The following is a 21,699-nucleotide window of genomic DNA, read 5'->3' on the forward strand; positions in this document are numbered from 1 at the left end:
ATGTTTTGCTTGACTCGTTATGATGTGATAATTACTTAAATTAGCTTCCACCTGTCACGTTCCTGACCTTATTTCCTTTGTTTAGTCTTTGTTTAGTTGGTCAGGACGTGAGCTGGGTGGGTGTAGTCTATGTTTTGTGTTTCTATGTTGGGTTTGTTGTTTGGCCTAATATGGTTCTCAATCAGAGGCAGGTGTTTTGCATTGTCTCTGATTGGGAACCATATTAAGGTAGCCTGTTTGTACTGTTGGTTTGTGTGTGATTGTTTTCTGTCTTTGTGTTCTGCACCAGATAGGACTGTTTTCGGTTTTCACATTTATTGTTTTGTAGCTTGTAGTGTTCACGTTGTTATTCTTTATTAAACATGTTGAACACTAGCCGCGCTGCGTTTTGGTCCTCTCCTTCATCCCAGGAAGAAAACCGTTACACCACCATAATGTTTTGTCACCCATCTTTGCTGAAGAAAGTCACCAGGGGCGGGTGGCTCGTGTCAAATTCCTCATTGGAAACACTCGATATGATTGGTCATATAAAAACCTTGGGACCCAAATGCATAATGAGTGCTCTAACTTCCCCTTGCGTGAATTTACAGTCACGTCAAACAGTGCAGCCAGAATAACAACGAACTAGCTTCATTTGCATTTGTTTAAGCTGTTTTCTAGTAACATTTATTTGGATACATCCATAACAATGAGCTAATGATGCGCCATTTCACCTGGCATAGAACCTTTTATCTTTCGTCAGGACACTGTTGTTCGAGAGCTAGCCACCAACACAGCTAACACAATCACTTCCAACTAAAGTTGGAAAGACTTCAAACTAGCAGCACTTCGTTTTCTATTGATAGTTGTTTGTATATATCCATAAAAATTATGCTGATTCAAGATTTCGACTGGCTGAGAACAGCTGCCTACCTGTCTGTCTCACCCCGACTCCCGACACGTGCATTACTATGGGACAGCTGGAGTTCGAATTTGAATATTGAAACAATGCTGTAAATGTCGGAGAGACAGACAGCAAGGTTTATACAAATCTCTGCTGTTGAAAACGGAATGTTAGTCTAAAAGAAATGTGAGATAATGTCTAGATGCTTTTTATAGAGGAGATCAAGTTTATAAATTGCCTGGCTGGGCTGATGAGACAGTGGATTGCGGAGTCAGTTGGAACAGAGTAAATAGGCATTTTAATGTCATAGATTTAGCCAGTGGTTACTTGTGGAATAGACACAGGCTGGAATTCAGTTTTAACCAATCAGCATTCAGGATTAGACCCACCCATAGTAAATAGGTACTCTGCAAAGGTGGATAAATGCACCTGCAAAATAAATAGCGGGTGTATGTCCTACCGGTAAATCATCAGCCTATCACAATAATGAAAACAAAATGTCAAGAAAACAGTAGGCTATTACATAATTATTTATCATTACCATATGTCAGAGACATGAAAAAAGAGCGAATGGACTTAAAAACAAGTGGTAGGCCTATACCCTACACTCCAAAATGTAATGTGGTTTTGCCAAGGCAGAGATGAGTGGCTGACACCGAGACATGTGCTGACAGCAGTGGAGGCATTAAATCTGGTTTAATGACAATCACCAAATGTCATTACACTTTTTGGTGTTTTGTGTAACAGATGTCTCTTTCAATTCACCACTGTTTGGAGGCTGGAAATATGTTGTGAATGGATGAACATGCGCGGGTAGCCTAGTAAAGGAGCCCTTTGAAGTGATTGTTTGACAATCAGATGAAAACCTTATGACTAGTTGTGTTAATGCCACTATAAAAGGTATTACATTTTAAAAGTTAAATGACAAATCTTTATGTCTAGGCACACAGAGATGTTATTGAATTTATAGAGATTTTAAGTATAATTATATGATTAGGCCCCACCGTCGACGCCTTTTAGGCAGGATTAGGCAGCCACCTAAAGCCGCAGTTTGACAAGGGCGGCATTTTGCCAACTGTTTCGTTGCAAACAAGACACTCTGGTTTGACATTGAACAAATATCGTAAGAACCTTATTATGCTGTCCATTATTCCCTGAAACATCTATTTTCATTTTCCACCTTTCTTTTGAGACTTTTTCAGAAAGTTTCTCTTGATTGCCAGCTGTTTTTCCCCAATCAACGAATTTAATAGAGACATTGGTGATATTATCACTGTAAGCAGAGAAGATATTAGAACATGTTATTGACATTTGACTGATTATACATTTTTGTTTAATATGCCTATGAATTGGGCCGCTATTATGTTCCGCCAACTATTAGTATAGAGAAAAATTGGCCCGCGGCCAAACCTATAGCGAGCCCCTGCTGTACAGTAGCCTATTATAGTTAAACCGGAATAGGGTGTGGCGGCAATATTTTGTCTCGCCTAGTGTGGCAAAACGTCCAGGCCCGGGCTGGTACTGTATGCCCATACATTTTTTGGGTGCGCGTGCTTGGGAGGTCCCGTGCAGGGAAGAAATTACATCTACTGGGGTAAATGAAATAAAATATGCAATCAGTAAATGTTCAAAATCATAATTAATGTTATGTTAATAAGGGGACATCGAAATGTGTATTAAACAACAATGTTAAATATTAATGAGTTGAAAAGGAATGCATTTTTGACAGTTCAATAGTCTTCATTAAATAATATCTGGAATAATACTTCCATTCCCCTAGATGGCACTGTCCCCCATGCAGCACCTAGTACGTGGTCTCTGGATTCAGAAACAAAATAGTTTATGCTCTTGAAAGGCATCAGTGGATTGGTAGATGTGCTGTGCATTGTTATAAACAGTTATGTTACACTACTATAAACTGTTATTGACACGTGTAACATTATAAATTGTATTACATTGTTTAAACAACAGACCTATGCTGTGAAGGTCTTTAGCTTTTTTAAATGAATATTTGTGTCGAAAGTTTACATCAATTGGACAGACAGTACATGTATTTGATTAATTATTACCTGATTCAAAATTTGTGGACAGAAATGTGGTTAGAAATGTGAATACAGTGTGTAGTCTGTATTCACCAGTTACCAATTATAATACAAAGTATCATGTAAAGTTAAAATAAAATAATGACAAGAACATCTTCATTTTTAATTCTGGTTTAATTCAGAGAATAATTCATTTATTCTATTCATTTATTCAATAATTAATTATACATAATTAATTTATTCAGGGTATCTTGGTTATCATAGCATTTAGACCTCCCTCTGGGACCAGAACTGACTTCAGTATTACTGAACCAATATACCAACTATATAGCCAACCATACAGAGACACAGCAATATCATAGTGTCTGTCATGGAACTATTATTTTCAATGTTCAAATCCAGAAATGGAAAAGGACTCATGTACTGCAAAATACAGAGAAATAKGGAATTTTTAACACCTTCCTCACTCAATGAGCTCTGTACTCACTGTAAAAGTCTTCAGGACGCTGTCCAATAGTGTATGATCAGAGGGAAAGAATATGCATGACACTAAAATGCTCCATAATTTTTGCCAATGCAGGATAGTCGAAAAATCCAAGGTTGTAGTGTTCTAATACTGTAGCTACTAAAAAAGTGGAGATTGTACGAATGGGGCTTGACAGGGCTTTTGCGGTCTCCATGCACACTCTCTCTACCTCCTGGAATGAAGGAAGCGTTGAACCTAATACTCTACGGGCATATCAAAGTTCAGAGTGCGATATATGCTACTTTTAGAGTTGGAATACAAATTGTAAGCATTAACAACAGAGTAAATGTGGAAATGGATTCAAAGTGTTCACCCTCTGCAGGATGTGCAAGTAAAAGGACGGCTGTGATATTGTTTGTAATTTWAAAAAAAACTTTATTTAACTAGGCAATGACGGTCTAGGAACAGTGGGTTAAATGCATTGTTCGGGGGCAGAACGACAGATTTTTATCTTGTCAGCTCGGGGATTCGATCTAGCAACCTTTCGGTTACTGGCCCAAACCTCTAACCACGAGGATACTTGCCGGTTACATTGCATCCTATGCCAATTTCTCTATTAAAAATGGGCCATAGGATCCCACTCTGGAACTTTTATATGCCCATGGTGATTCCAAATCCCCCCCCTTTATTGGAGACAACTTATATATCATTAAGAGTACATTAGAAAATAGCTGTACAGTGCTGTAAAAGAGGTCTGCATCGAAAATGGCAATTTTTGTCAGCGGTGGCCGTAGCTTTCTGACGAAAAAAGACCCTAATGATTCAAATCTTCATGATATGACACAGATACTATTAGAACAGTCTCTGAGGTTTCCAAATCACCCCCTTTATTGGAGACAACTTACACTGCATTCGGAAAGTATTCAGACATTTTGTTACCTTACAGCCTTATTCTAAAATGGATTAAATACATTTTTTCCTTCCTCTTCACACAGCACTCCATAATGACAGATTATTTGACATTTTTGAAAATGTATTACAAATAAAAAAACAGAAACACCTTATTTACATAAGTATTCAGACCCTTTGCTATGAGACTCGAAATTGAGCTCAGGTACATCCTGTTTCCATTGATCATCCTTGAGATGTTTCTACAACTTGATTGGAGTCCACCTGTGGACAATTCAATTGATTGGACATAATTTGGGAAGAAACACACCTGTCTTTTTAAGGTCCCACAGCTGACAGTGCATGTCAGAGCAAAAACCAAGCCATGAGGTCGAAGGAATTGTCCGTAGAGCTCCGAGACAGGATTGTGTCGAGGCACAGATCTGGGGAAGGGTACCAGCATTGAAGCCCCCCGAGAACACAGTGGTCTCCATCATCCTTAAATGGTAGAAGTTTGGAACCATCAAGACTCTTCCTAGAGCTGGCCGCCCGGCCAAACTGTGTAATCAGGGAAGAAGGACCTTGGTCAGGGAGGTGACCAAGAACCTGATGGTCACTCTGACAGAGCTCCAGAGTTCCTCTGTGGAGATGGGAGAACCTTCCAGAAGGACAACCATCTCTGCAGTACTCCACTAGTAAGGCCTTTATGGTAGAGTGGCCAGATGGAAGCCATTCCTCAGTAAAAGYCACATGACAGCCCACTTGGAGTTTCCAAAAGGCAACTAAAGTCTCTCAGACAATGAGAAACAAGATTCTCTGGTCTGTGTGTTAACGCTCTCAGTAGCCAAGGCAAACAAAACCTTTAAACAGGTCAACATTCACAAAGCCGCTGGCCCAGACGGATTACCAGGACGTGTACTCAAAGCATGCGCGGACCAACTGTCAAGTGTCTTCACTGACATTTTCAACCTCTCCCTGACCGAGTCTGTAATATCTACATGTTCCAAGCAGACCACCATAGTCCCTGTGCCCAAGGAAGCAAAGGTAACCTGCCCAAATGATTACTGCCCCGTGGCACTCACGTCGGTAGCTATGAAGTGCTTTGAAAGGCTGGTCATGGCTCACATCAACAGCATCCTCCCGGACACCCTAGACCCACTCCAATTCGCATACCGACCCAACAGATCCACAGATGACGCAATCTCAATCGCACTCCACACTGCCCTTTCTCACCTGGACAAAAGGAACACCTATGTGAGAATGCTGTTCATCGACTACAGCTCAGCGTTCAACACCATAGTGCCCACAAAGCTCATCACTAAGCTAAGGACTCTGGGACTAAACACCTCCCTCTGCAACTGGATCCTGGACATCCTGACGGGCCGCCCCCAGGTGGTAAGAGTAGGCAACAATACGTCTGCCACGCTGATCCTTAACACTGGGGCCCCTCAGGGGTGTGTACTCAGTCCCCTCCTGTATTCCTTGTTCACCCACGACTGCGTGGCCAAACACGACTCCAACACCATCATTAAGTTTGCTGACAACACAACTGTGCTAGGCCTGATCACCAACAACGATGAGACGGCCTATAGGGAGGAGGTCAGAGAACTGGCAGGGTGGTGCCAGAACAACAACCTCTCCCTCAATGTGAGCAAGACAAAGGAGCTGATCGTGGACTACAGGAAAAMGCGGGCCGAACAGGCCCCCATTGACATTGACGTAGTGGAGCGAATTTCAAGTTCCTTGGTGTCCACATCACCAACGAACTATCATGGTCCAAACATACCAAGACAGTCGTGAAGAGGGCACGACAAAACCTTTTCCCCCTCAGGAGACAGAAAAGATTTGGCATGGGCCCCAGGGTAGGGCGAATGGCCCAGTACATCACAGGGGCCAAGCTTCCTGCCATCCAGGACCTATATAATAGGCAGTGTCAGAGGAGCCRATAAAATTCTCAGAGACTCCAGACTAATTTCTCTGCTACCTCACAGCAAGCGCTACCAGAGCGCCAAGTCTAGGACCAAAAGGCTCCTCAACAGCTTCTACCCCAAAGCCATTAGACTGCTGAACAATTGCCACCGGACAATTGACATCGACCGCCCCCCCCCCCCCCCTTGCTGTTTGTTTGTTACCTATGGATAGTCACTTCGCCCAATGATATAGGCCACTCTTGGCCAAATGATTACAGACACCTGTGTGTCTTGACACTATATATAAACGAGTCATCCCGCAGTGTCTGTGATTGTACCCTGATGAAGATAGCTTGCCTGTCGAAACGTTGGTAAATTAAATATTTTTGCATCTGAGCTCCTAGAGTGTGCGGCTCTCCTTTATTTTCAAGTTTTCTACTCCGCTAGCCAGCACCTCGCCTAAATAGGTGTGCGTTTCTTTTTCTTCTAGATAGTCACTTCGCCCCCACCTACATGTACAGAATACCTCAACAAGCTCGTACCCCTGCACACTGACTCGGTACCGGTGCCCCCTGTATATAGCCTCGTTATTGTTATTCTTATTGTGTTACTTTTTATTTTAGCCTACTTGGTAAATATTTTCTTCCTCTTGAACTACACTGTTGGTTAAGGGCATGTAAGTAAGCATTTCATGGTAAAGTCTACACTTGTTGTATTTGGCGCATGTGGCAAATAKAGTTTTATTTGATAAACCAAGATTGAACTTTTTGGCCTGAATGCCAAACGTCACATCTGGAGGAAACATGGCACCATCCCTACGGTGAAGCATGTTGGTGGCAGCATCCTGCTGTGTGGATGTTTTTCAGCGGCAGGTACTGGGAGACTAGTCAGGATCGAGGGAAAGATAGACGGAGCAAAGTACAGAGAGATCCTTGATGAACACCTGCTCCAGAGCGCTCAGGACCTCAGACTGGGGCGAATGTTCACCTTCCAACAGTACACAGCCAAGACAATGCAGGAGTGGCTTCAGGACAAGTCTCTGAATGTCCTTGAATGGCCCAGCCAGAGCCCGGACTTGAACCTGTTCGAACATCTCTGGAGAGACCTGAAAATAGCTGTGCAGCGACGCTCCCCATCCAATCTGACAGAGCTTGAGAGGATCTGCAGAGAAGAATGGGAGAAACTCCCCAAATACAGATGTGCAAGCTTGTAGCATCATACCCCAGAAGACTCAAGGCTGTAATCACTGCCAAAGGTGATTCAATAAAGTACTGAGTAAAGGGTCAGAATAATTCTGTGATATGTCAGTTTTTTATTTTTAGATATTTGCAAAACATTCTAAAAACCTGTTTTTGCTTTGTCATTATGGGGTATTGTGTGTAGATTGATGAGGGGGAAAACAATTTAATCAGTTTTAGAATAAGGCTGTAACGTAACAAAATGTTGAAAAATTCAAGGGGTCTAAATACTTTCCGAATCCACTGTATATAGAACTGACAGTACAGTAGCAAATAGCTGTAGAGTGATATACCTTCTTTAGTTTAAATGGTACAGAAGCAAACATGTGTAGACTAATCAATCAATCACATTTATTTTATAAAGCTCTTTACAGTGCTTTACAGATACTCAGCCAAAAAACAAAAGAGCAAGCAATGTATATGCCGAAGCACAGTGACTAAGAAAAGCTCCTCAGAAGGCAGGAACCTATGAAGGGCAATCTTTGTTTATTTATTTCAATAATGTCATTTTTTTCCCTTCAATAAATGTATGCTTAAGTCACTTTAAACTATGATTTTGGGATTTTAAATCAGAAACATTTCCTGTAAATTAAGTGAAAAAAATTCTGGGAAACTTTTATTTTGAAATTTAGCTCATGATCACGTGACCTTAATTTCGTAATATTCACTATAGAGCTCGCCTATGGTTCGTTCAGCCATCCCAAAAGAATAGGGTTTTGGAATAAACGCCGAAAATAAGGTCTGAGGTTAACACAGGTTTAGGATAGTATATACGTTTTGTTCTATGACATACCGTCAGTTAACATGACCTTTATGAAGCTTTTATGTGATTTGTATTATTACATACATTCTTCAAATTTCACAAAAAGCGACATTGGCTCATAAAGATTGTCAAAGAACAAAACGTATCGCCTAAGCCTGTGTTTACCACAATCATTAGTTTCGGTGATTATTCCCCAAAAAACTACAAAACGCCATTAATTTGTCTCATAGACTTGGTCCAACGAACCATGGCAGAGTTATCGCCTATAAAAAGGCGCCATTACTATCTCTCTCTATGCCCTCTCTCACCCCGGTTTAGCAAGAAAATCCGTGAAGAGCCGTGCTTTTTTAATGGGTGATTTGAGTGCAGTGATGCCTACCATACTAAACCATCTTTGGCCAGACGGTGGATGGACGCTGTGTCTCCACTTCCGCATGTTCACGGATTTGTAGGTTACGTTGTGTCCCGGTTACACCGTGTACTTTCCTTTCGCGTTTTTGTGTCCCCGATCGCTCCACCCTTGGAAGAATAAATCAGTCAATTATACAACACAATCTGCCCCCCTCCTCCCTATCCAATACTACCGCCTTATCCACATGCATTGGAGTCTTGGGCCCCGGCGTACCGGCTCCAGCCATGTCGGCAAGGAATMCAGCGGCTGGCGGCGGTGACAGAGCGACAGGGGAACAGACAGGTAAATCACATTATAGGACACCCACTATATCTGTTAGCTTCTACTGGTGTTATTTTTTCGGCCTGTGTCGACTCGCAAGTGAATGCTCGTTCTAAAGTGGCCGCAGAGGGGTATGGGGAACTATGCAAACGTCTCAATGATTGGCCAAAGCTCCTCTGCGCCCTATCCAAAACTAGGTCAGTAGATCAGTCGAGCAATCTTACACTACGGTATTCCTGTTGACAATGTAGGCGAATTAGGTAGCTAGGTAGCTACTATGTATCGCCGTCGAGGTTTATGAATACTGTCGGCAACTGTAGCAAGAACACACGTCTAATAGTACATGTTTCCTTGAATAGCTTAGCATAGTGCGCTATAGTCTACCGTGGGTCGGGCTATGTTATGCTATGTTAGTCCATAGTAGCCTACAGGCCTCTATTGTCAACGTTAGGTTCGAAATCTGCTACAATTCAGACTAAGCGATAAAAAATGATGTAGGCTTATGATTTGGGGTAATTTTTCTAAAGATACGCTGCAGCAAGTAGGAAGATATGCATGTGGTTGATAAGCTAAAAGTTATACTTTTAATTTGATGGGCCTACATATAGGCCTATGTTATTAATCTTTGCAACGAAAGGCTATACCAAAAACAATAGCCTGATATTTAGGCCATGGCCGTAGCCAAAATGGTATGGCTACTTTTTGTCTGATTGCTACAAATGTAGAAAATACAACAGTTTTGGGTTGCATTTTGTGTTTGTTACTTGKAGTAAATTGTGTGATTATATCCCTGCCATTATTGAAGTGTTAATTGAAGATGGCCTACTTCGTTTCAGTTACCGTTAACAAACAGTCCAATAACGAGTGTAACATTTATATTGCAGAAAAACAACTTTTTCAATCGTTATTGTATGCCTGATGACTGTGGTAAAGAGAGAGCCTAGTGGTTGTGCAACCATAGTGCACTCAGTAGTGGCCTACATTGCCCTATACTATAGGCTATTTGTTGATAATACTTTTTAAAAACATGTATTTAGGGAAATATGTTATTAAATTAGGCCTAAACATAAATATGAGGCAAAGTTTTCCACGTTTAAGCCCCTAATAGCTGTGAATATACACACACAGACTGAAAAACAGCTTCTATCTCAAGGCCATCAGACTGTTAAATAGCCATCACTAGCACAGAGGCTGCTGCCTACATACAGACTTGAAATCGTTGGCCACTTTAATAAATGGAACATTAGTCACTTTTAATAATGCCACTTTAATAATGTTTACATATCTTGCATTACTCATATCATATGTATATACTGTATTCTATACTATTCTACTGTATCGTAGTCTATGCCGCTCTGACATTGCTRGTCCATATATTTATTATTCTTAATTCCATTCCTTGACTTAAATCTGTGTGTATTAGGTATTTGTTGAGAAATTTTTAGGTATTACTTGTTAGATATTGCTGCACTATCGGAACTATAAGCACAAGCATTTCGCTACACCCGCAATAACATCTGCTAAACACGTGTATGTGACCAATACGATTTGATTTGAAATCACCAAAACAAAATACAGTTTTTAAGGACTAGAGAAAATAATGATAGCATGGCCTGTATTTGAATTGTTTTGACACTGTATGGTCTTTCATCATCTGTATATTAGAAAAAATTCACTGTTCGATCATTTCATAAAGATGTTCCTTGTCTGTGTGTTATGGGCAGGCTGAGTGCTGAGGTGTGACAGTTATGCAATAGGCCTATATAGGTCAAACAGCAACTCTTCTAGGCCTGATTATGTTGTGCTCTCTCTCCCCTCAAGCTAGTCTCAATAAGTCTTGTGCACTAATTTACAGAATTACAACATTGTTTAGGCTACAATATTCAACATTCATATGCTCTTAAACTGTAGTTTTGTTGACAAAGTTGTGTGGTGAATATGTTAGACTTAGATATCTGCCGCCTTGCCTGTCAGAGTAGCCTACATCATATCAAGTCACATGGAGCCATTTTGCCTCCATACAATGGCTCAGAACCATAATGGATGCTTGCACACACTGCATATGCTTTATCAAACAGCTATAGACACACACACAGTCCTTGAGACCTAGGGCAAGTGTCAAGCGCAAGTTTGTTTGAAATGTTGTCATCTAAAAACTGTCACTTTGGCATTTTCCAGCCCTAATGCAAGGTTCGCCAATTTACCTATCTAACATCAGCTCACTTCTGCTGAGGTGGGAGGGGTGACAATATTTGAGGTGTGTCCTTAAAAACAAGGGCAAAAGTGACAATTTCATGCCGATCTAATGTGGCGTTATATAAAAACGTCTCAACGGTAATGTAGTTGATAATGGCATGGATTTAGAGAGCAGAAGCACACAATAGTAGGGGCCGCAATGCAGGTGATTCCTATGGGTACAGGGGAGAGAGAGTAATGCAGTACCCTGGTGGAGTGTAGAGAAGCAGTGAAGAGTAGGAACAGTGCTTTCAGAATGTTGAAAAGGTCCCATAATTACCAGCACCTGATTCAGTATAAACAAGCACAASCAGTAGTAAGGAGGATCGTTAGGACAGCTAAGAGGGAGTATTGGTGCCGGTTCTGTGGAAACATAGGCAGGACCACTCCTGTGGGAGAGGTATAGGGGATGATTAAGAGGATGAGTGGGATCAGAAGATATTGGGAGCTTCCTGTGCTGAAAAATTAGGAGTTTGTTGCAGTGAGAGATATGGAGAAGTCAGATGTTAGCCCAGGCATTTGTGAAGGTGCACAGCTCAAATAATCTGACAGAAGAGGGGCAGCGTGGGAGAGAGAGAGGGTAAGAGGAGAACATCCAGGGTCCTGGATCAGAGCGAGATGGTGGGGGTACAATGAATGGCCCTTTTACGTTGGCTGAGATGAAGAGAGCATTAGCTAAAGTTGGGTTAACATCTCCTGGGAAGGATGATATGTGTTACATCATGATAGCTCATCTCAGTGACAAAACAATGCAGAAAGTATTGGGCCTTTACAATAAGGTGTGGCAGGAAGGGAAGCTGCCTGGAAGTTGGAAGCAGGCGGTAGTGGTGCCAATACTGAAACCTGGGAAAGACCCTACTACTCTTTCAAGCCATAGGCTGATAGTGTTGACATTTCACATATGTAAAGTTATGATAACGGAAAGGCTGACTTACTTTCTGTAGAGTAGAGGACTAATGTCACCAGATCAAAGTGGGTTCAGGAAAGGCAGGGGAACGATGGATCCTGTACTGTGCCTTGAGTCAGTCATACGGAAGAAACAAGCAAATAAGGAGGTGGTGGTAGCTGTTTTCTTTGATGTAGAGAAGGCTTATGATATGATGTGGAAGGAAGACCTACTTATCAAGCTGGATAACATGGGGGTTGGAGGAAGGGTTTTTAACTGGATAAAGGATTTTCTTTTCGGGCAATCAATACAAGTGAGGTTGGGGAGCTCTGTCAGAAAGCTTTGAGGTGGATAATGGTACCCCTCAGGAAAGTGTCATTAGTCCTTTGTTGTTCTCCCTTTATAGTTGACAATATATTCTCTCAAGTGAGACCTGATATTGGGAGGTCATTGTTTGCGGATGATGGAGCACTGTGGAAGAGAGGGAGAAATATTACTCATACAGCCAGATGAGTTCAAGAAGAAATTAGGGAAGTTGAGCAGTGGTCCCTCAGGTGGGGCTTCAAGTTTTCAGTTTTTTTCTAGAAGGAAGGTTGGGTAGGAAATATACTTGAAGTTGTATGGAAGGAATCTGGAGATAGTGGGAGGGTTTAGGTTCCTGGGGGTCTGGTTTGACGCTCAAATMATATGGGCAGAGTATATTAACAGAGTAGATGTCAAAGGAAATAAAATATTGAATGTGATGCGTTGCTTCTCCGGAATGGAGTGGGGGGCAGATAGAATGTAATTGAAAATTATATATAGGGCTGTTAAGGTCATCCATGGATTATGGAAGTATAGCATATGGATCAGCCGCTCAGAAATCTTTAAAAAAGCTAGATGTTATCCAGGCCCAAGCCCTAAGAATATGTTGTGGATCACTCAGGACCTCCCCGGTGGCAGCGATGCAGGTAGAGTTGGGAGAGATGCCGTTTAAGAAGACAACAGCTAGCCATGACATATCGGCAAATCTACAAGGACGTAAGGTTACACAGCCTACAAAAAAGTGCTGGGAACATGAACAAAATCTGAATACATGCTTTGGGTGGATTGGCAATTGCATGGTGAGAGAGTTGGGGTTGTATGGGAGGGAAATTCTTGAATATATTCACAGATGGATCAAAGAACCATAAAACAGGGAGTATAGGAGCAGCTTTTATTTTAGTGTTCATGAGTTTATGTTGGCAATGACGAAAAAAGCAACGGATCATTGTTTACACAATGGAGCTGTTGGCAATACTCTTGGCTGTGGAGTGGGTGGAGGAGGTGAGGCCAAACAGGGTAGTCATCTTCCCTGACTCCTGTGCAGCACTGATGAGCTTAAATTAATGTCTCAGAGCAGACAGGGTGTACTGTATGAGGTTTTGCAGTGTTTGTATAGGGTGAAAGAGATGGGGTATTTGTGATGTTCCTCTGGGTACCAGCTCACGTGGGAGTAGAGGGGTATGAGGAAGTGGATATTATTGCCAAGCAGGCTCTTAAACATTCAAATGTTGAAATGGAATTGTCAATCAGTAAAGCAGAAGCCAAGGGATTAATAAGAACAGTGGTTAAAAATAAGTGGCAAGAGTTGTGGAAGACACCAGAATAAGATCCAGGAAAAGGTGGGGGCAGGGAGGTCCTCAGGCCGAGGGAGAAGGGAGGAAAGTGTAGTCCCAAGGCTGAGACTGGGACACACAAGGCTAAATAATACATTGAAAGTGGTGGGGAAGCATCAGACTGGGAGGTGTGATTGTCAGGAGGAGATGGAGACTGTGGAACATGTTCTATTTCAGTGCCAGAAATATGTTTGAGAAAGGGATTGATTGTTATTAGATTTGGGGAGTYTGGGGTTGAAGAGCCAAGCGTAAATGAACTGTTGGGGAATTTTTCAGGGGATGTAGTATTTAGTTATGTATTTTGTTTCCTTAGAGAGATGAGAATATTGGGTAGGATTTAGACATTCACTGTCTCTGGTCCTCACTCCAGTCCAGTTGGTGGCGGTAATGCACCTTAAAGTTGGTTGCTAACCGGCTAATAAAATCCACAGAAGAAGAGGAAGCACAGCCTATCCAGCAATAACTCCCAGTGCCCATGGAAGGAGAGATGCGCCTTTTGTGCCGGTGATTCTCGTGTATATATAAACGTTTAAAAAAATGACTGGTTCCTCCCCCATTTAGTTTAATTTGATTAAAAATCAAGCATAGCCTACCCTCCCCTTAATCAAGGTTGATTTAGCAGTATTGCATAGTTGTCTTTTTATCCTGGCCGGTTATAGGCAAGTAGCCTATGAATAAAGGGGTTTTAAATGGTCTGAGTGCTTTGAAATACTTTTGGTCATGTAGTGTATGGACACCTGCTCGTCGAACATCTCATTCCAAAATCACGGGCATTAATATGGAGTTTATCCCCCTTTGCTGCTATAACAGCCTTCACTCTTCTGGGAAGGCTTTCCACTAGATGTTGGAACATTGCTGCAGGGACTTGCTTCCATTCAGCTATGAGCATTAGTGAGGTCGGGCACTGATGTTGGGCGATTAGGCCTTGCTCGCAGTTGCCATTCCAATTCATCCCAAAGGTGTTCGATGGGGTTGAGGTCAGGGCTCTGTGCAGGCCAGTCAAGTTCTTCCACCCCGATCTCGACAAACAATTTCTGTATGGACCTCGCTTTATGCACGGGGGCATTGTCATGCTGAAACAGGAAAGGGCCTTCCCCAAACTGTTGCCATGAAGTTGGAAGCACAGAATTGGTTAGAATGTCATTGTATGCTGTAGCGTTAAGATTACCCTTCACTGGAACTAAGGGGCCTAAACCATGAAAAACAGKCCCAGACCATTATTCCTCCTCCACCAAACTTTACAGTTGGCACTATACATTTGGGCAGGTAGCGTTCTCCTGGCGTCCGCCAATCCCAGATTTGTCCGTTGGACTGCCAGATGGTGAAGCGAAATTCATCACTCCAGAGAACGCATTTCCACTGCTCCAGAGTCCAATGGTGGTTAGCTTTACACCACTCCAGCTGACACTTTGCATTGCGTATGGTGATCTTTGGCTTATGTCCGGCTGCTCGGCAATGGAAACCCGTTTCGTGAAGCTCTCGATGAACAGTTATGTTGCTGAGGTTGCTTCCAGAGGCAGTTTGAAACTCTGTAGTGAGTGTTGCAACCGATGACAGACGATTTTTACGTGCTTTAGCACTTGGTGGTCCTGTTTTTGCTCCTAAACTTTTCCACTTCACAATAACAGCACTTAAAGTTGACCAGGGAAAGTCTAGCAATGATGTGTTGGAAAGGTGGCATCCTATGACGGTGCCACGTTGAAAGTCACTGAGCTCTTCAGTAAGGCCATTCTACTGCCAATGTTTGTCTATGGKGATTGCATGGCTGTGTGCTCAACTTTATACACCTGTCAGCAACCGGTTTTGCAGAAATGGACAAATCCACTAATTTGAAGAGGTGTCAACATACTTTTATATATGTGTGTGTGTGATATATATATATTTGAGTTTTTGCGCTCTCATGCTTTATGCACAATTCACATACCTGCATACTTAATTTTGCTTGTTCAGGTAGGCTGTCATCCCCATTTTCAAAGAGAGCCGCTTGTCTGATTTACAGATTTTTTGTTGTTGAGAATCTGCCTCACACATTGGCAACAATTGACAGGAGCCTAGTATTTTGTATAAAATATGTTAATTCGTCAGTGCCTTGAATTGAAAATATATTTCATTCTATAACATATACACCTATTCCTACCTCCATACTTCATTTTAGCTTGTTCATGTGTCCATCTCCAAAGAGTGCCTCTCATCCGGTTCCCAAAGATGCGCTCTTCCAAACTGATTGATTTTAGAAGTGAGATGCGTTGAGACGTAGGATAGGCCAGGCTCGTTGAAGCCTATTACAACGTTGACTGCCAACACTCCAAACATAGGCTATTGCGCAAACTGAAATGTTTTTTTCTTTTCTTCTGCTGTTAGTTGTTACTGTAGCCTATGCTATTTAATAAACTGGAGTATCAATCCACAATGGACCAGGAGGAAAATATTCTGTGCCCCCAGCCGAATTGGTTGATGACAATGCAAAGACTGTCAATAACCTAGAAAACTTGAGACATACGCATGCAGTGTTAAGCCATGGGACGAGTTGATTGGTCAGTGAGTTGCCAAGCCCTCATCACATCTACAACTTGTTTAGTAATCAAAACCCATCCCTTTAGCGCCACCGCCAGCTATTTCCCTTATAATACCGGCTGTGAAAATAGCAATAATATTTCTGACACCCCCGCACCTAGAGTGCCAGCGCTTGGATTTACCATTATGTTAGGTTTGTTAAAATAGAGCCTGTATTCTTTAGACAGGGTTAAAACTACCCTCTGTCAATAGCTGGTCAGACAGTAAGGGAAGGTATTGTTTTAATAGCCTTTCAAAGGCATAATGACAAGGAATACAACTGTGGGTATAAACACAGACTATCTAAGATCTTGGTCCTGTGAATAACTGTGGCTAAAAAAGCTTTTGGTTACGTGACGATTAACCTTTAATACAAGTAAGTCAAGGGAATTGGGGTGTTTTGCAATTCTTTGTCTCTGGCTATCCATGAAAGCTATGGTATCGTTTTCATACGCTCTTGCTGGTCACACTGATGCCCACAGATGGAAACTGAGGGGGCGGTCAGGGTCATTTTCCTACAGTGTGTCCTAATGAACACGCCCCAGCGTGCCTCCAACTGACCTCAGCCAATGACGTCGTCATATAAAAATCTAATATTATTACTCATTTGTTTAAGGCATATTCTAGTTTGGATGCTTCTAAAGTAACAAAAATAATTTATCGATCAGTGATTAGTATTGATTAGTGATCCCCATGATCTATAGCCATGTCTATCATGATCTATACCCATGTCTATCAAGACCCAGGTCAAGACACTGTATTCAGGTTTTCATGTGTGTCAAACACATTTATTGCTCCTGAAGCATATAGCAAGGACGATTCCCCATGGCAACTGTCTATATTGCAGTGCAAGACTTGTTGTGAGACGAATAGCAAAATATCGATTGACTTGCAATCGATATGTCATTGTAAACTGGGTGGTTCGATCTCTGAATGCTGATTTGGCTGACAGCCGTGCTATATTAGACCGTACAACCACGGATATTACAAAACTTTTATTTTTACTGCTCTAATTATGTTGGTAACCAGTTTATAATAGCAATAAGGCACCTTGGGTTTGTGATATATGGCAAATATACAACGGCTAAGGGCTGTGTCCAGGCACTCCACGTTGTGTCGTGCTTATGAACAGCCCTTAGCTGTGGTATATTGGCCATATACCACACCTCCTCAAGCCTTATTGCTTAATTAGACCACCCTTGTAGGCCTACACTGTTTTCACATTCACACATTTTACCTGCATGTAGATGGTTACTACACCTAATCCATTTGGGTGCTGTTTTTGACCCCCGTTTTAGTGGATATACGTGTTTTAGCTGCTTAGGAACCTGGCTAATAATTAAATACAGAAAAGCAGTGGAAAGGTTAAATGTTCTGTAACGTGGGAGTAATGCCTTGCCTTGCGTTTAAGTCCCAGTGAGGTCAAATTGATTATCCTGTTTCACAGTACCAGTCGAAAGATTGGACACATCTACTCATTCAAGGCTTTTTCTTTATTTGTACTATTTTCTACATTGTATAATAATAGTGAAGACATCACAACTATGAAATAACATGTGGAATCATATAGTAACCAAAAGTGTTAAACAAATCAAAATGGATTTTAGATTTTAGATTCTTTGAAGTAGCCACCCTTTGCCTTGATGACAGCTTGGCACACTCTTGGCATTCTCTCAACCAGCTTCATGCGGAATGCTTTTCCAACAGTCTTGAAGGAGTTATGCTGAGCACTTGTTTGCTGCTTTTCCTTCACTCTTCGGTCTAACTCATCCCAAACCATCTCAATTGGGTTGAGGTCGGGTTGATTGTGGAGGCCAGGTCATCTGATGCAGCACTCCATCACTCTCCTTCTTGGTCAAATAGCCCTTACATAGCCTGGAGGTGTTGGGTCATTGTCCTGTTGAAYAACAAATGATAGCCCCACTAAGCGCAAACCAAAAGGGTTGGCGTATCGCTGCAGAATGCTGTGAAAGCCATGCTGGTTAAGCACCCCCACACCATCACACCTCCTCCATGCTTCACGGTGGGAACCACACATGCGGAGATCATCCGTTCACCTACTCTGCATCTCACAAAGACACTTGGTTGGAACAGAAAATCTCAAATTTGGACTCATCAGACCAAAGGACAGATTTCCACCAGTCTAATGTCCATTGCTTGTGTTTCTTGGCTGAAGCAAGTCTCTCTTTCTTATTGATGTCCTTTTAGTAGTGGTTTCTTTGTAGCAAATCGACCATGAAGGTCTAATTCACACAGTCTCCTCTGAACAGTTGATGTTGAGATGTGTCTTACTTGAACTCTGAAGCATTTATTTGGGCTGCAGTCTGAGGTGCAGATAACGCTAATGAACTTATCCTCTGCAGCAGAGAACTCTGGATCCTCATGAGACAGTGTCATCATAGCGCTTGATGGTTTTTGCGACTGCTCTTGAAGAAACTGTCAAAGTTCTTGAAATGTTTTCCATTGAGTGACCTTCATGTTTTAAAGTAATGATGGACTGTCGTTTCTCTTTGCTTATTTGAGCTGTTCTTGCCATATTATAGACTTGGTCTTTTACCAAAATATACTACCCATACCTTGTCACAACACAAATGATTGGCTCAAACGCATTAAGATGGGGGAAAACATCCACAAATGAACTTTTATCAAGGCACACCTGTTAATTGAAATGCATGCCAAGAGTGTGCAAATCTGTCATCAAGGCTACTTTGAAGATTCTCAAATATAAAATATATTTTGATTTGTTTAACTCTTTTTTTGGGGTTACTTCCTGATTCCATATGTGTTATTTCATAGTTTTTATCTCTTCACTATTATTCTACAATGTAGAAAATAGTAAAAATAAAGAAAAACCCTTGACTGAGTAGGTGTGTCCGAACTTTTGACTGGTTATGTGTGTGTAATTCAGCCTCGTCTTATCAGAGTACGCAGAGACGTCATTGTGTTTCCAGCATAGTGCTCAGCTGTGCACTCTGGTTTGTTATTTTTGATTAAAACAACCAATCTTCGTTAAATATAAATGCCAAAATGTTTTATGCATGGATTCCGCGACGCCGGTAACTTTTAACAGCTAAGACCGTCATTTCTTGTCCTGGAGTCCCGCTTAACTGACAGGTTGAGGTCTGCTTGACAGAGCTGCTAAGCTGCTAGCTATCAAGCTAACAAAGTTAGTCCAAGATGAGTTTTACGATTTAGCCCTCTTTGTCTGGAGAAGTTAATGAACGGTTCCAGGACTGCAGGAGCTGTATCTACTAGAGGTCGACCGAATATGATTTTTCAGATTATTGGAGGACCAAACCGATTATTGGAGGACCAAAAAAAGCCGATACCGATTAATCGGCCGATTTAAAATAATATWAAAAAAAATTAAAAAAAATATTTTTTAAATAATAATAATAATAATAATAATAAAAAAATTAAAAAAAATAATAATATATATATTTATATATTTAAAAAATTTGTAATAATGACAATTACAACAATACTGAATGAACACTTATTTGAACTTAATATAATATATCAATAAAATCAATTTAGCCTCAAATAAATAATGAAACATGTTCAATTAGTTTAAATAATGCTAAAACAAAGTGTTGGAGAAGAAAGTAAAAGTGCAATATGTGCCATGTAAGAAAGCTAATGTTTAAGTTCCTTGCTCAGAACATGAGAACATATGAAAGCTGGTGGTTCCTTTTAACATGAGTCTTCAATATTCCCAGGTAAGAAGTTTTAGGTTGTAGTTATTATAGGAATTATAAGACTACTTCTCTCTATACGATTTGTATTTCGTATACCTTTGATTATTGGATGTTCTTATAGGCACTTTAGTATTGCCAGTGTAACAGTATAGCTTCCGTCCCTCTCCTCGCTCCTACCTGGGCTCGAACGAGGAACACATCGACAACAGCCACCCTCGAAGCAGCGTTACCCATGCAGAGCAAGGGGAACAACTACCCCAAGTCTCAGAGCGAGTGACGTTTGAAACGCTATTAGCGCGCACCCCGCTAACTAGCTAGCCATTTCACATCGGTTACACCAGCCTAATTTCGGGAGTTGATAGGCTTGAAGTCATAAACAGCGCAATGCTTGAAGCACAGTGAAGAGATGCTGGTTTGAATGAATGCTTACGAGCCTGCTGCTGCCTACCATCGCTCAGTCAGACTGCTCTATCAAATCATAGACTTAATTATAACATAATAACACACAGAAATACGAGCCTTAGGTCATTAATATGGTCGAATCCGGAAACTATCATCTCGAAAAGAAAACGTTTATTATTATCGCATATACCCTGACTCTGCGTGCAATGAACGCAAGAGAAGTGACACAATTTCACCTGGTTAATATTGCCTGCTAACCTGAATTTCTTTTAGCTAAATATGCAYGTTTAAAAATATATACTTCTGTGTATTGATTTTAAGAAAGGCATTGATGTTTATGGTTAGGTACACGTTGGAGCAACGACAGTCCTTTTTCCACGAATGCGCACCGCATCGATTATATGCAACGCAGGACACGCTAGATAAACTAGTAATATCATCAACCGTGTGTAGTTAACTAGTGATTATGATTGATTGATTGTTTTTTATAAGATAAGTTTAATGCTAGCTAGCAACTTACCTTGGCTTCTTACTGCATTCGCGTAACAGGAAGGCTCCTCGTGGAGTGCAATGGTTAGAGCGTTAGACTAGTTAACTGTAAGGTTGCAAGATTGAATCCCCGAGCTGACAAGGTAAAAATCTGTCGTTTTGCCCCTGAACAAGGCAGTTAACCCACCGTTCCTAGGCCGTCATTGAAAATAAGAACATGTTCTTAACTGACTTGCCTAGTTAAATAAAGGTGTAAAAAAATATATATATATACCGATTTCCGATTGTTATGAAAACTTGAAATCCGCCCTAATTTACATTTACATTTAAGTCATTTAGCAGACGCTCTTATCCAGAGCGACTTACAAGTTGGTGCATTCACCTTATGATATCCAGTGGAACAACCACTTTACAATAGTGCATCTAACTCTTTTAAAGGGGGGGGGGGTTAGAAGGATTACTTTATCCTATCCTAGGTATTCCTTAAAGAGGTGGTGTTTCAGGTGTTTCCGAGGTGGTGATTGACTCCGCTGACCTGGCGTCGTGGGGAGTTTGTTCCACCATTGGGTGCCAGAGCAGCGAACAGTTTTGACTGGCTGAGCGGAGCTACTTCCTCAGAGGTAGGGAGGCGAGCAGGCCAGAGGTGGAGAACGCAGTGCCTTGTTTGGGTGTAGGGCCTGATCAGAGCCTGAAGGTACGGAGGTGCCGTTCCCCTCACAGCTCCGTAGGCAAGCACCATGGTCTTGTAGCGGATGCGAGCTTCAACTGGAAGCCAGTGGAGAGAGCGGAGGAGCGGGTGACGTGAGAGAACTTGGGAAGGTTGAACACCAGACGGGCTGCGGCGTTCTGGATGAGTTGTAGGGGTTTAATAGCACAGGCAGGGAGCCCAGCCAACAGCGAGTTGCAGTAGTCCAGAACGGGAATCTCTCTCTTTGT

At 41.6% G+C, this 21,699-nt stretch overlaps 1 protein-coding gene across 2 annotated transcripts in view; it reads left to right on the forward strand.

Annotated features, from left to right (window-relative positions):
• Positions 1–8,158: 8,158 nt before the first annotated feature.
• bmal2 (basic helix-loop-helix ARNT like 2) overlaps positions 8,159–21,699 on the forward strand; it is a 40,060-nt gene continuing 26,519 nt past the window's right edge. For both annotated transcript variants that reach the window (XM_023985623.2, XM_070443097.1), the window contains exon 1: positions 8,159–8,884. In XM_023985623.2, coding sequence (XP_023841391.1) covers positions 8,827–8,884 — 58 coding nt within the window. In that variant the 5' untranslated portion in view covers positions 8,159–8,826. The remainder of the gene's footprint in view (positions 8,885–21,699) is intronic.

Source organism: Salvelinus sp. IW2-2015, linkage group LG4q.1:29, assembly GCF_002910315.2.
Source record: "Salvelinus sp. IW2-2015 linkage group LG4q.1:29, ASM291031v2, whole genome shotgun sequence".
Classification (NCBI taxonomy): domain Eukaryota; kingdom Metazoa; phylum Chordata; class Actinopteri; order Salmoniformes; family Salmonidae; genus Salvelinus; species Salvelinus sp. IW2-2015.